At 49.2% G+C, this 15,814-nt stretch overlaps 1 protein-coding gene across 3 annotated transcripts in view; it reads right to left on the reverse strand.

Annotated features, from left to right (window-relative positions):
- Nucleotides 1–3,123: 3,123 nt before the first annotated feature.
- PELI2 (pellino E3 ubiquitin protein ligase family member 2) overlaps nucleotides 3,124–15,814 on the reverse strand; it is a 181,639-nt gene continuing 168,948 nt past the window's right edge. For 2 of the 3 annotated variants that reach the window (XM_075531379.1, XM_075531380.1), the window contains exons 4-6: nucleotides 8,643–8,840; nucleotides 6,681–6,869; nucleotides 3,124–3,787 (exon numbers count right to left, since the gene is read on the reverse strand). In XM_075531379.1, the coding sequence (XP_075387494.1) occupies nucleotides 3,221–3,787; nucleotides 6,681–6,869; nucleotides 8,643–8,840 (954 nt within the window). In that variant the 3' untranslated portion in view covers nucleotides 3,124–3,220. Of the gene's footprint in view, nucleotides 3,788–6,680; nucleotides 6,870–8,642; nucleotides 8,841–12,416; nucleotides 12,541–15,814 lie in introns of all 3 variants that reach the window. The other variant, XM_075531381.1, reaches the window with a different exon arrangement.

The following is a 15,814-nucleotide window of genomic DNA, read 5'->3' on the forward strand; positions in this document are numbered from 1 at the left end:
TTTTTAGAAACCTACTTGCAAGCAAAAGGCATCCCGGTCAGGCTGAGACCAGTGTTCACTGGTAGGCAATTTCCTATGTCTCGGGATGTGGGACTCGCACTTTAATAGAAGGGTAGTAGGCAAGACATAACAACCAGTGACCTGTGGGGAGTTACCTTTCCCAAACCCTATCAGTCTACTCTTTCAAAAAAGCGTACTCTCGACTCCGAGGAAGGAATCCCCAGTCAAAGGAGGGACCCCGGTCTGCAGCTGCGCCACCGCTCTGCAGCTCCTTGGGAAGGAGAGGTCGGGGAAACCAAAGGAAAAGCCGAGAGAAAAGAGAGTTCACAGCCCCCCCTTCCACAGGACCAAGTTCCAATTTACACTTCCAACTCCAAACTCACTGCTATTGAGCTGATGCCCACTCCTGGAGACTCAGAGGGCAGGGTTTCCAAGACTGTAACTCTGTCTGGAAGTAGAAATCCTTATCTTTCTCAGGCAGAGCGGCTGGTGGTTTTGAACTGCTGACCTTGTAGCTAGCAGACTAATTTGTAACCACTATGCCACCAGAGTAAGTCCCAAAGCCTTCCACTGAGGTAGGTGTTCACTAACAGAATCTCTGCAGGTTGGGAGAGAACTTTCTTGAGGGGCATACAGGACACGCAGAACTACCAGATGTAAATAGAATTCTGGACATGGGGAACCGTGGCGTCAAAGCCTAACTGGTTAAGAGGGGGTGGCCGTGGTGGTGGCGGCGTGTGTGTGCGTGTGCGCACGTGCACAGAGAAGGGAGGCAATGCTATTCAGCCGTTCTCCATGAGAGCCCACTTACAACGTACTCTGAGGGGATCACGAATACCACTCCTCCATCTAGCCATGTGGCCAGCAGAGGGACCTCTGCTTCCTTAGCTGATGAAGCCCAAAGGGTCCAGAGGCTGAGAAGACATACGTGCCCACGGTTTGCTTACTATTGGAGGACTCTTGCTAACCCAAGGCATCAGATTATTCCACACGATCGCATGTTTTCCTCCCATGTTTTGTTTGTGGGGACAGGAGGCCACACAGAAGAGGGTGGCCTGTTAGTAAGAGGCTAGTGGGCTGTCATTATTTTTGCACCATTTAAAATTACACGTGGGAAAAAAAGGGAAACTCATCACCAAGAATCACCTTATCCTAAACAGTGTTCTCCAATGAAAACCAAAGCTCGTGTTAAAACCAAGAGCCCAGACTTTTAGAAGATTGTGCCAAACGAAGCGGCAGTGCTCACAAGTAATCCATCTCACCACTTTCAGGAGAGCGGCACTCATGATGGGCTAGAATGACCGAAAACGATGTTCCGGCAACACATGAAAAGACGAATTCAAGTACGGACATGCTGTCAGAGAGTCAGAAATTATGTATCTTCACAGAAGGTCAAACCTGCGGCGCTTCTCTGCAATGGGACATTTCAGAGGGTAGAAGTGGTCTCAACACACTCTAGTTAGTTCCATGCTGTAGGGACATATTGATCTCAGCCCTGCAGTCTTGTATATCCTCACTCACTGCCACCGAGCCAATTCCACCTGTCTGTAAGTCCTCACAGGAGCAGACAGCCTCTCCTTCTCCCTAAGAGCGGCAGGTGAGTCTGAACTCTCAACTCTGTGGTTAGCAGCCCAATGCTTATGCAACAGCGCCACTGGGCCTCCCATCATATATACTAACCATAAAAAGCAAAACAAAACATAGCTCACTGCCACAGAGCCGATTCCAACTCTAGGCAGAACATAACCACTCCTGTGAGTTTCTGAGGATGTAACTTTTTATAGGCCCAGAAAGCCTCATCTTTCTACCTTGGAGAAGCTGTTGGATTCGAACTGCTGACCTACGGTTAGCAGTCTGACGCATAACCCATAACTCATGTGTCTCAAAGGACCTGCCAATTCTAGGAGCAGCGCTACTACTGGTACCAAGCACAGAGCATGAGCATCCAGTAATTATTATGCAAAATGAAATGAAACTAACAGGGAGGGATGGCAGGGCTCATATGAAATTCTGATTTAATTATCTCTCAGTAAACACTCATTTGCTCTTGGAAAATCAGGAATTTCAAATTACCTCTGCAGATGTATTACTTGGTGCTGTGTATATCTAATGATCGCATTTAAATTTAGTTTGATTTGCAAACATTTTCAAGACGTATAGGGCTCTTTAAGCTGCGAGGGGAGGTGACAGATGGTGGGAAGGGCGTGAACAAAAGGACCAGTGCCCATGTGACACGGCGCTTTTAGGGATTCTTGGGCTCTGAGGGGGACAAAACCATCCCAGGAAACCCCAGCGGGCGGGCGGTTTTAAAAAGTAATGACTTTGTTCTAATCACTCAGCGGCCGTCCACGATCCCGTCTGCAGGTGAACACGGAGCTGCGCCACCTCGGGCGTGCCAGCTGCTGCAGCGGTCACTGTGTAGTGCGCGGTTTTGATCCTTTTAACATTCTGGGGGCGTGCAAGCTGCGGCCAGGGGACACGCCGGCTTGGGCCGGAACCGCTCCAGGCAGACTACAAAGTGACGGCATACATCCTTCGTCTACAATGCCAAGGTTTTCAATGCATAGATGTATAAGGTAAATAAGTTCCATGACTATTTGGGAACAAAACAGACAACCATCTATGAATCTTGGTTGCCAGATAGAGAAAAACAAACAAAAACAGACTCTGGTTTTCAAAGCCGCCACCTGTGCACAGGCCCCCCGCCAGCCAGGGCGCTTCTCCGGAGAGGGCGGGCTCCCAGCTGGCGTATCAAGTGCGGCAGCCGCTGTGTGTCTCAGGTCACACCGACCACGCAGCACTGACGGCGGGCCAGTAAGAGCCAGGGACCTTGAATAGGCGTCTTCTACCTCTGTCAAACATGATGGAAAGGCTCGTCCAAGTTTATAAAGCGGGCAGCGTGGGACAGGCTTGGTGACAGATCCAAGGTTAAGGTAAAAGTGTGGCGTTTTGAATCCAATGATGACAAGGAGATTACGGTTTAATCGAGCTGACTTCAATGATTATGCCGCTGTTCGGAGCATGCACCACATCACCGATACCTGGTAAATTCCTGGCAGGTTTCTTCACCGTGACCCCCTTCCCCACCCCCCCAGCCCGAGTCCTCCCCCTCCCAACGCCCCCCCTTAATAAACAACAGTATAAAAAAGGTAAAATCTAGAGCTAGTGGCGAAATCTTCACAGTAACTTGTTAATAGAGTCGTCGGTGGTGGGCAGGGAATCAGTCAACGGGACCTTGGAAAATCAGCTTGGTGCAGTTCTGCTCCCCCACCAGCTGCGTCGCACAGAAAGGACAGGCGGCGTGGAACGCGTGTGTCCCATGAGGCAATGGGATCTGAGACCAGTACTTCGCCGACTTCTCGGAGCACACGTGGCCACAAGGGGTGAATGCGTGGGTCGGCGGCCCTGCGTCCACGTAAAATCCTGCCTCGCAGCCAAGCCAGAGAGGGACGTAGGGACCCACAGTCCTGCACATGGGACACTCCCGCTCGTTGGCCTCCGTGTCGCTCCGGTGGCCCCAGTTGTGGTACCCGTGCACGTGGCCGCAGCTGAGGTACGCCCAGGGCTGCTTCTCCTCCACCACCTCCTTCCTGTTGATGCTGGGGAAGGCCAGGGTGTTGAGGCCCACGGGACACTGTGGCCGCGCAGCATTGATCTCCTGCCGGAGGGCTTCTATGTGCTTCTGGGTCGGAGTGTGAAAAAGGCCATCTGCTGTCCTCCAGAGGAGAGTGGCCCCACACAGGTCAATCAGGGAGCCGTCCTGCAGCACGTTGCTCTCACTTTCCACCTGCAACGGGGGGACAGACATGCCTTTAAGCTCACCGCCCTGCACCCCCTCCAGCAGTCTCTCCTCTCAGAGGAGAGGGAGAGACTATCCCTGAAGACACTATAGGAAAAATAATACATAAAACAGCCCCGAATAAGTATCGCACAAAGACCAACCCCCCTGCCTTCGAATTGCTGCTGGCTCGTAGTGACCCTAACCGGACAAGGCGAACTGCCCGGGTGGATTTCTGAGGCGAGACGTCTTTGTGGGGCAGAAAGCCTCCTCTTTCTCCCAAAGAATGGCTGGTGGGTTTGAACTGCTGACGCTGAGGTTAGCAGCACAACACATACCCACTACACTACTAGGGCTCTTTGACTTTGGGGACAGAGGTCAACACCTTTGTTTTCAACAGGTTTTTTTTCAATCATGGTGAAAATAGATACATCCAAACACTCACCCATATAACAACTCCACGATGTTGACTCCACCCTTTGGATTTACAAGCAGCAGCCTAGCCTTTTCTGAATTATTCCGCCACCATTATCATAAACTCAGTCCCCACAAAAACCTCCCTTCCTCCTGGCCTCCCCCTCAGCCTGGCCACCACTAATCAATCACCCCTGACTTGTGCACACGTGTCTATCTCATGTCAGCGAGATTATTCAGTATGTGTCTGTGTGACAGGCTTTGTCCACTCCACAAAATGCTGCCGAGGTTCGTCCAGAAGTGGCTCTCCTAAAGGGGGTTTCCTTTGACTGGAGATGTGGGGAAAGAGTGTGGGGAGGGAAGACAGAGGCCCGGAAAGGCCAAAAACAGCATTTGTGCTGGGAGATCGGGGGGCAGAGGGCCCTCAGACCGCACTCTTTCCCACTGCTCAGTCAGTCTTACACTGCCCATCAGGGCAGCCCAATTTAACTGAAGACTGATGGAGACGAACTTGGAAGTGAGCCCACGTTTAATGTGACCCCTACTCCCGCCAGCTGTTTTTGGACTCGCTTTTTCTCTTTTCTGTAGAACTATACAATCCTCTAGTCCACACAACACTCCATTATAACCAGAATGGGCCAGAAGCCCCTCAGGGACAGGGTTGGCCCAGACAAGACCCCTGTGGATGCCACCCCGCAAGGGAAATGCTCTGCTGACTGCAGAGAGACCGCTGTACTGAGGAGCTGGGCGGTCAGTGAGGAGGCCTGAGGTCCAACCCCCACCCGTTATCCTGCTCCTCCACACCTGCCTCAGCCACAGAACGGGCGGGGTTTGCTGCCAGGGAGCAAAGGCACAAACCGACGCCACCTCCGACAGGCTAAAGCAGCGCCCGGAGCGGCAGCCATCCAGGGCGTCCCATGCCTGCTGTCATCACCGTAATAACCAGCTTGCCCAGCCTCAGTCGGCTTTGTACATAATGAACTGACAGTTAACCAAAGAGTTATTTGGGAAGGATGGCTTTCACGTTCCCGTCCCTCTTGCCAAAGCACTGACACGTGGACTTGGCGTGGCCTTTCGTGGCCGATGCTTCTCGTGGCACTGAGTACTGGGGGTGTGCTCTGCGACAGAGATGCTGCCCCTGAAGTGCAGGATGGTGTGAAATGGAGGTAAGACCCAGGAGAAGCCTGTGAGAACGGAGAGGCAGTAGACAAGGCAAGCCAGGTTCGTCGACACCATTTCCTTTTGTCTTTCTCTATCCTAAAAATCATTATTGGGGTACCAACTCTCTCTGCGAATGTCTAGCCCTACACATTTTCCTGTGGGGAGGTTTGGGCAAAGAGGTTTGCTACTCTTGTGGTAGCGTCTTCCTGGCAATTACCTGGGATGGTGCAGAGTGTAAAGCTGATTACGAACCCTTGGCGGCTGTGCCACAGAGTATAACAAGATCCGAAACCCATCGCTCTCTTTCAGGTGTTACGGTCATTTCCCATCGAAGCACGGGGATATTTGTAGACGTCCATTAACATGTCAGGCCAATGTACTCTATGGCTCTTTTCTTTTAAATTTTTAATAGTTTTATTGGGGGTTCATACAACTCTTATCACAGTCCATACCTACGTCAATTGTGTAAAGTGCATCTGTACATTCATTGCCCTCCTCATTCTCCTCTATGATGCTTTTCAAGTCATAAGGGGTAACTATGATTTAGGTGACTTAGCTTCTTACTGCAAACTCCAGGCTTCTAGGAAAGCTACCTTAATTAACTAATTTGAGTTCAGAGAAGTCTTGTCATTCATTCTGTAATTCATAACTTTGCTAATGAATCTGAGACCGCTCAAGTCTGTTCTTCCTAAAGTGGGGTGAGTGGTGTTTCGTGAGCAAGCAGACAACAAAAGCCTGGAGTCGGACAGAGGAAAAGGGGGCAAGCGGGTTCCACCGTGGGGAAGGCGTACCCATCTAGGGAAATAAAGCCACTTCCTTCTTTCTTATAGGTGGCTGGAAAATTTTCGTTCCCTTTGGTCGATAAAACCCATTGTCTTTGAGTCAGTTCTGGCTCCTGCGACCCTGAATGGGCTTTCGAGGCTGCCAATCTGGATGGGAGCACCTCGTCTTCCTCTAGAGGGGCTGGTGGGTCTGACACGAGCCTGTGGCTAGCAGCCTCTCACTTACTGGATAGCTCCACCAGGGCCCCTGCCTCAGTCAACAGCCCACAGCACCTGTACCCATTGAAACCAGGTGCCACGGAGGCAACCCCAACCCACGGTGGCCCACGTGGTGAAGGCAGACCCGGGCTTCCCACGGCCGATTATTCTCCAGAAGGACATTGCCAGGCCTTTCCTCTGAGGTGCCTCCAAATGGACTTCAAACTCCAACATTTCGGACAGTGGCCGGGCAAGTGGACCACGGGTACCACGCCAGGCTCCACGCCTGCAGAAAGGGTCCCGATTTCTAGGGAGGATAATGACAGTCCATACGGAAGCCAACTCACCAGTTTTCCCCTTTGCTGGGCCGACCTGGTCTCTCGCAAGGTGTACACCTCCCCACAGACGGAGATCTCGCGCCAGACCCCAGGCTGGGACTCTTCAGTGAAGCCCCCCCTGGGGTGCATCACCAAGACCCCGTTGGTGGTGAGCCCGTCCATGTGGCCGTCGGGGTTCTTCCACTTGGCTGCCTTTTCCTGCAGAGCACAAGCACAGGCAGACGCAAGCTAAGCTCCTGTTCAGAATGAAATAGTGGGGAGTGGGGCAGAAGGGAGGGGCGGGCCGATTTCCATTTTCGATTTCAAGGGAGATAATCAGAAAGCTAAGACATTCAAGTATTCTGGCAACACCGGAGCGGTGCTACAAAGGACGGCGAGTGTATCCGTGGACTCACACTGCATCCAGCGTGGGAGCCTGAGACGTGGACCAGGGCCTGGTCTTTTGCCTCTGAGATTCTGTTTTAAAAACTCCAGGTGATTCCAGAAAGCTAGGGTACATTTTCATTCTATTTAGAAATGGTCTCTATACACTCCCGATCTGGGGAGCACACAGAAGGATGAAGAACCTTTGAAAGCAATTTTTATTAAAGGCACATTTCCCAAAGTGTTAAATCAACAAATTGTTCCCATCAGAACAGCCCAGATATCTCCCTCTTTTCCCATGATGCTGGTGCCCATGTGACATTCCGCACCTGTCTTAGGGTGGGAGAGCAAGAGCCACCTGTTACAGGCCCAGTCCTCTCTGCCCAAGGCTGGGATAGGAGTGGGCATCTGATGGCAATGTAGCATGGGAGAGATCGTTGGAGAAGCTTCTAAAAAAGGGTTCTTTGCTGTAGAAGAGAGACGAGGACAGAAAGGTGCCTCTGTCTGTGGTCTCATCTTCCCACGGCAGTTACTGCACTGTCGGTAACTGAAGGCCTCACCTGAGGAAGGCGCTGAGGTGCCCAGGAAAGCAGAGCGCCAGGCAGACGATTTCAGAACCCCCAGATCAACCGATCCTGAGCTGGCTTTCCTGGGCACTTCTTGTTACATGGGACAAAACATTTTTCTTAACTGCTTTGGCCATCCTGGACATTCGTTAAGTTTTCGCTCTGTTGGAAACAGCCTGGTTCAACTTGGAGCTGTATTAAAAACTACAGACTCACTGAGACTCTTGGATTTCAATGACACGGACAGGCCAGGAGGGCAGGGATGGTTTGAGATCCATTTGGGGCTCTGTGCTACCTATCATCTGTACGGCATCTTGTACGGGAGAGAGTAAGAACTTAATAAAAAGTGGCTGCTGACTGAGTAGCCAGCCTTTTCCTGTCCATGCCAATGACCTGGTGCTGGCCATTTGCACACCCATTCCCAACAGACCCTCTTAAGGACTATCATTCATCACTCTATACTGGAAATCGCTGGTGTCAGTATTTTAAAAAGGGATTACCGTACAGAACACGTCCCACATAACCAAAACCAAAATGAAGAACTAAACTCTAAACTCCCTGCCATTGAGTCAATTCTGACTTAGAGACCACACACGGCAAGAGTAGCACCAGCCCTCAGAGTTTCCAAGTCTGTAACTATTCACAGGAGTAGAAGAAAGCCCTGCCTTTCCCCCGAGGAGCAGGGGGTGGCTTTGAACTGCTGACCCTGCGGTTAGCAGCCTAACCTGTAACCATGACGTGGCGAGGGTTCCCATGTTTAATACGAGCGGACTTCAAACAGCTTGTGGCAAAGTGAAGTTAGATTTCCCCACGGACTTTTTGAGGCTCTTCTCTTGAAGAGGAACCGCAACCAAGGAGAGGTCATGATTTAATTCGCTGCAGATTTTTAATAAGGGCTTACCCAGCCTGCCAGCTGAAGGCTGACGCCTCGACATCTCGCTAGAGACATCACACAAAGGTAAATGTTTTGCTCCGGCTCAGTGTCAAGACATTGGTCTGAAGCGATGGCTTCTGCCACCCCGGTCATGAAATGGGCACTTACCCCAAGGAAGATGTTCTTGGAAGAGTCGAACCCTGCGGCAAAGATGCGGGCCGTGTACGGCTCGTGCCTGTCGCAGACGATCCGGCAGGCGAACCTGGAGATGGTGCTCTGGGTGATCTGGGCTTCGTCGTCGTTCTGGCTGCCAGAGATGGTGTCCGTGACCACAAAGTCGATAGGGCTTTCTGTGGACCTGCCCACCTGCATGCATCAAACACAGGGACGACACATCGAGAAATGACCATTCCGCCTCGTTTTCGTTCCCGTTTATTAGCTCTGGGCTTCAAGGGTTAGGATTTAATCTTTAGTGGCCTTCCTTTTCCTGTTCAACTAAGGAGGATATGTTAACGAACCGCCAGCTTCTAAACATTAAGGCAACGTTTCATTTTTCAGCTCTTCCCCCAAACATGAGATTTTTTTCCTCTTGGATCAGGCAGACATATGATCTCCACAGCAAATGATGGTTTTCTTTCTTTGGTCTTATTTTTTGGATGGAAAAAAGAAATGGCTTAAAAGATGCCGAAAATAAAAGAACCCCCTCCCTTCTTTCCCGCTTCGGAAGTCCCCCAGGAACAAGACTACTCCTCATGCTAACAAAATGCCCACCGCTGTCCCCGAACACCCAGCCACTGCCATCACGTTGACTCTGACTCACAGCGACTCTCGAGGACAGCACAGAACTGCCCCTTAAGAGTTCTGGGGTCCCAAGTATTTATGGAAGCAGACGAGCCACATTTTCTTCCATGGAAGGGCCTCTAGGTTTGAACTGCCGACCACGCAGTTAAGTAACCCAACACCTAGCCCCCAGTGCCACCACGATTTGATGTAAGTCAGCAAGATGCCAAACATTGACAACTAAGTTTGTGATGCTGCCACATAGACGATTTTTAAAAACTGGTCTATCTTAATTTTGAATGTTTAAAAAGTTCTCTTGGGGAAATCTGGAAAGCTGCCAGTGATAGTTTCCTCGCTTGCTTTCCTTGCTACGTGTAACTGCTGCTAGAAAGAATATATTTTATTATGACAGTTTTAGACTTTAAACAGGGCTTTTCAAATTCAATAAATCTGAATAAGACAGGTACTGCGCTCTCCCATGTTCTGGGAAGAATTCAATATTTGTTTACAAATAAGGAACTGCTCGGATGGAATATTTAAAGTGTTTATGTAATTATGCTCTATAAATCTCTAACCAAAACGGAAAAAAAAGAGAAGATAAATGTTATATGTGCCACAGAGACTTCTTAAATTAAAATCATTTATATGCAAATGAACCATTTCTCACTAAATATGACATTAATGTTCTCTCCAGCAAGAGTGACTTGAGCCCAGAGCCACCAGCGGGAGGAACACATACAGAGCCTGCCCCCCGAGGTGCACACATCAGCCCCCCCAAAAGGCCACGCCCCCAGGTATCTTTATTCTGATCTCAAGATTGTGTCTGAAACATGTGCAAAGTAATGCATTTTTTATCTCGATGAATAAAAGTGAACCTACCTACCTATCTCCCATGTTTCACTTAGCTCTGCTTGCTATCTAGAATAAAATTAAATTTCTTCTGTACCGCTCACAGACATTCTCATGCACAGTCTAACTCTGGAAAGCCACCAGACAGCCTACATCTACTTCTTGGGTTTTTTTACGACCCTTAATTTCTTGTCCCGATGAAATGTGCCCAGAATAGAGGGAACCGCTGGGCTCAGTGAGACTCATCAGCTGAAGGAGATACACACTGCCCAGATGTATACACTGTAGGTCGAGAAAACATCAAGAACGTGCGCAAAAAGGCGACAGCCGACCTACATGAGAGCCGCTGTAAACTCATCCTGTGGCCGTCATTTTTCTAAAGCTGCAGCATCTCTTCTGGGCTGGGTTCCTGCAGGCTCCCCGGGACTCCTCGGGCGCTCTCCCACGTGAGACGGGCCCGCTGCTCTAATGGCCTTCGATTTAGAGGTTCGGGTGCGAATAGCGTATCATGCCTTATAATGCTCTGTTCTTTGTTCTTTCTTAAATCTAGCAAGAATAGCGCAGAGACGTTAAAAGAAAGACGTCTGAGGAGCAGATGAAGGCTGGCCCCCAAACCTCAGAACAAGCCCATCCGGGATCTTTATTACAGCGGAGCTCAGGAGTGAAATGGGCCCAGTTCTAAGATGGCCTGTACATGCCACCAAACCTGACGTGCCAGCGAGCCAGCCTCTGTCCGAGTGCCCACTGACTTCCACGGGGGCGGGAGACGACTCCTGAAGCTGTCTGGGCTCCCAGCAGAAACTACCTTTTCTAGAAAGTCACAGAGCTGTTGCTTGTCGACAGAGATTACGGTCTCTGAGAAGAGGCTGTGCTCCTGCTTCCTCCTGATGTGCTGCTGTCTTCATGAATTAACTGAAATCGACTGTAACACACGAAATTTTATTCCAACTAGAACACTCTGCTAAGATCAATTATTTCAAGTCCTAATGCTTATCTGACTGCTCATCGGAGACGTGTCTATCAAGTCATTTCCATCTCAAGTCTAACCTGGAGCGTGCTCATTTAATTTTATTCTCCAGGATTCAAGTCTCGTGTTGCTTTTTTGCTGGGGGAGGGTGGAGGGAAGCTCTCTCTGACACCGCTCCCCCCCACCCCAGACACACCAAATTCTTTGGTGTGGAAAATTTGGACCCTGTTCTTTTGTTTTGACTACGGCATCGACTGCATCCTATTATTTAAAAAGCACAAGTCAGGGTGAGTTATTTTCTTGAGTGAATTGCATCTGGTATTCGCATAGTGCGGAGTCTCAGTCACCACGGGGGGAGTTTCACCCCTTCCTGCTGTCCCACATGTAGAAACATCTCCATCACTTGCAGCTTTATACACAGGCAGTCCCCGGGCTTATGACGTACTTGAACTAGGAGGAACCATCCTCAGGGTCCCCCCAACCCCCTTTGGGGACATTTGATACCAGTGTTCCGTACAACTACATATACACTGTGGTAGGATGCTGTTTGCTTCTTAGAGGAAATAAGGGTGCGCCTTCCCCTCCCGTCCTTTGGACCTGTGGTCAGGAGAGGTCAGTGCTGGGGAAGGCCATCACGCTTGGTGAAGCGGAGGGGCAGTGAAAAGGAGGCAGGCCCTCAGGGAGATGGATTGCCACGGCGGCTACGCATGGGCCCGCAGAGCGACTGACCATGTTGAGGCTGGCGCAGGGCTGGACATGCTCGTTCTGCTGTCCATCGGGCTCACTAGGATTGCAACAGACTCGGTGGCAGCTAACAACAATATAAACTTCAATAACTATGTTGAGTTATTCTTGAACCGTGGTACATATTTTATAGACATATGTGTTTCATATGATCTATACAAGAGGGTACAAAACCCCCTGATTTTCCCCCAAAGCTTGTCCTATCTATCTGTCTATCTATCTATCTAACAAAACAACCTCATAACCTTCAAATTACTCTCCATTACATTTAATATATTGTCAAAATCTGCGATTCCATTCTTGAAAACACTTCAAAATCATCTGTTTGGATGGCTGACAGCACCTCGCTGTTTGCTCTTCACCTCTTCTGTCATCAAATCACTGTCCTTTCATGTCCCTCTTCATTCGAGGAAACAAAAAGAAATTGCAGAGTGAGGTCAGGTGCATTTTTTGCCCAAAACTGTCACACTGAGATGGCCGCATGGGCAGTTGCCTTGTGGTGGCAAAACCGGTCCCGTCTGCCACAAATCAGCCCTTTTTGGTTACAGCGTTATGCAATCTTTTCAGAACCTCTTAATAGAGAGCTTGATTAGCAGTCTGACCTGGTGGAATGAACTCCAAATGCACCGTCCCCTCTCATCACCCACTGGTTGTTTGAGGCCCGTCTCTGTATGCATTGCGATGAGCAGCACAGTGCCTAAGGCAGAGCATCCTCGGGCTTCCTAGCTAGTGAGAAAACATAAGAGGACACAGCCTTTGATTCCTTGCATGAACAATTTCCTCTTCACACACTTCACTTTCGCGGGAGTTTGAAGCCCTGGTGATGCTGTGGAGGAGGCACTGGACTCCTAACTACAAGGTCGGTGAGTCACATCTGGCAGCCCTTCCTCGGAAGAAAGACAAGGCTGTTTGCTCACATAAGGATTTACTGGCTTCGAACCCCTACACAGGAGTGCAATGCGAGTGCAATGCGTCAGAATGGACTTGGCGGCTGTGGGTTTGGTTTAGAGTCTCGATAATCGGGTCTCTCTCCCTCCTTTCATGCATCTAGGGTTTAACAGGGATGTTAATAAGTGGCAACTCAGGATCAGAAATGCTCAGGATACAGTTCTTTGGCCAAGACAGCCTTTGCTTAGTTGTGTCCTCAGGCAGGCCTCTCTCTGGTCCTTAGCCTCTCAGCCACATGGCCCTTTGGCAAGTGTCAGAAAGCCCTTTTAGGGCAGTGATGCCCACTGTGTCTGTAACCTCAGCCCAAAGGCACTCAGCGATCTTGCTCTGTGGGCATCACTCGGTCTCTTGTCAGTCTCCTAGCTCTCTGGGGCTGCTCCCACCTCTACTCCAGAAAATCATCCAGCGCTTACTCGATCGTATTACCTCTGAAACGATCACATTTAATATATCCCTGAAATTCAGATCTCACTCTGAGTTTCCCCCCTCAGGCAAGATTCTCACATTTTGAGCCCATTACCCGATTTCACCGTGGGAAATGGAGCAAGTGCCGCTTTCAATGCTCAATTAACTCAGAAATCAGTTTAATGGGCAATAGCTGACATGATTGCCCCTCACCACCAAGGTTTATAATTGGGAAATGTGACTGTTACTGGAGAAGCATTGATGCATTGGAATTGTGGGGCCGATCAAAGAATATGAAACAGACAGACCTTGGACAACCTGAGGAGTGAAACTCTCGCTCACGTGTACAAAGAAAAGCACAATGCTGCTTCTCACAGGATGACAAGGCCTTGTCTTCTGAGGTTTTTCTGGGTTTTTACTTGATGTACCTAACTCTATTCCTAAACCTGTCCTATTCGTGAGGTACTGTCACCTTAAAAAAGAAACAAAACTATTTAATTAGGTTCTTAGTGAAAGTTTACACAGCAAATGAGGTTTTCATTTCACAATGGAAACATAATTTGTTCGGCGACAGTGCGTACATCTTGTGACAGTGTGTCACTTCCTCGTTCTGTCTGTGCTGGTCTTTACGGTTCCGGCAACGTCATCTTCCTGGCCCTGGCCGCCCTGTCTTTCCTTCGGCGCGCGTGCTGGCTGGCTGGCGCCGCGGGGATGACTTTTAAAAGCAGCAACAATAGCCATGGATGGTAATGCTTACTTTACGAACCAATCTGTGATCTACCTAGAAGCTGACCTCATGAAATAGTTAAGTTCGAGGTTTAAGGAGTATAGTTCCAGCCTCTCAGTACTAAACAGCCCCGTATGTCTGGCCTTTTTTATTTTTATTTTTTTTGAGTTCTGTTCCTTTTTTGTTCCCATTCTGCCAGGATCCATCTGCTTTGTCCCTGATTAGCAAGGTGGGATAGGCGGCCAGGCACTCTGGTTTCTGGGTAGATGGGGTGGTAATGGCTTTTGCAGCCCCCAGGTTTCCAAACATGATTCGGCCTCCCACCCCTCTGTAGAAAAAAAGAATGACTCAGCCCACCCACCCTCCGCCCTTGGCAATGAAACATCCGTGTATAACCCATAGTCCAGGAGCCAGTGCAGGGATCTGCTTCTGCGGTCCCCTGGGATCATTCCCATGCCCCGGCAATGCCCACTTTAGGAAACACTGGCACTGACGACGGGTCCTGCAGCAGCTTCTCTCTCCGTTTGCTTTCACTCTGGACAGGCAGAGACCGGCAGCTGCACCTCTGATGGCGTCTCACAGCTTTTCCGACCTCGGTTGCTGCTCACCAAACTAGGATGCAGAACACAAGCTACTTAAGGCAACAGACCAAGTTGCCTCACAAGACTATGGTCCTGTGCCTTCAGGACTGGTGGACCAACCCCGCCAGGAGTTTGGCTAAGCCTGAGAAATATGTATGTACGTACATATGTGTGTGTGTGTGTGTGTGTGTACCTGCCCTATGTTTTTATTTTCCCTTTTTCAGATTTTCATTTAGGTTTATTCTAGACATCCAGAAATCATGGTTGCATGTTTTTTAACCTAGAAATTGAGATAAGAGACAGGAATCAAATTCTGAGTTTGTTGATAAGGATCAGCAGGGTGGTAAAGACTCCAGGCAGGATGCAGAGCAGGGGATGAGAATTGGGATTTCCCAGTGAGAGGATTTCCCATCCCGAGGAACAATACATTTTATAAGGGCCTTTTTTTTTTTTTTACTTTACTAGCAGATTCTTTTATTTATTTATTTCCAATTTTTCCATTTAGCATGTTTTATTTACCAATGTTTGATGTTGTCTTTCTGTCACTGACTTCCCTCCTCTATTTATTTATAATCATTTTATTGGGGGCTCGTACGCTTATCACAATCCACACATCCATCCATTGTGTCAAGCACATTTGCGCATTTGTTGCCGTCATCATTCTCAAAACATCTGCTTTCCACTTGAGCCCTTGGCATCAGCTCATTTTCCCCCTCCTTCCCTATTCCCCCCTCCCTCATGAACCCTTGATAATTTACAAGTCATTATTATTTTGTCATCTCTTAGTCCAACGTCTCCATTTACTCACACTTCTGTTGACCGACCTCCAGAGAGGAGGTTATACGTAGATCCTTGTAATAGGTTTCCCCTTTCTACCCCACCTTCCTTCCACCCTCTTGGTATCAACCCTCTCACCACCGGACTTGAAAGGATATATGTCCTGTATTCCCAGTTCCCATCTGTACCACTGTACATCCTCCGGTCCAGCTGGATTTGTAAGGTAGAATTGGGATCATGATAGTGGGGGTGGAAGCATTTAAGAACTAGAGGAAAGTTGTATGTTTCATTGTTGCTATACTGTACCCTGACCAGCTTGTCTTCTCCCCGAAACCCTTCTGTAAGGGGATGTCCAGTTGCTCACAAATGGCTTTTGGGTCCCCACTCTGCACTCCCCCTCTTTCATGATGATGTGATTTTTGTTCCTTGATGCTTGATACCTGATGACACCTTGTGATCACACAGGCTGGTGTGCTTCTTCCTTGTGGGCGTTGATGCTTCTGTGCTAGATGGCCACTTGTTTACCCTCAAGCCTTTAAGATGCCAGACGCTATATCTTCTG

Source organism: Tenrec ecaudatus, chromosome 14 (genome assembly GCF_050624435.1).
Source record: "Tenrec ecaudatus isolate mTenEca1 chromosome 14, mTenEca1.hap1, whole genome shotgun sequence".
NCBI classification, from domain to species: domain Eukaryota; kingdom Metazoa; phylum Chordata; class Mammalia; order Afrosoricida; family Tenrecidae; genus Tenrec; species Tenrec ecaudatus.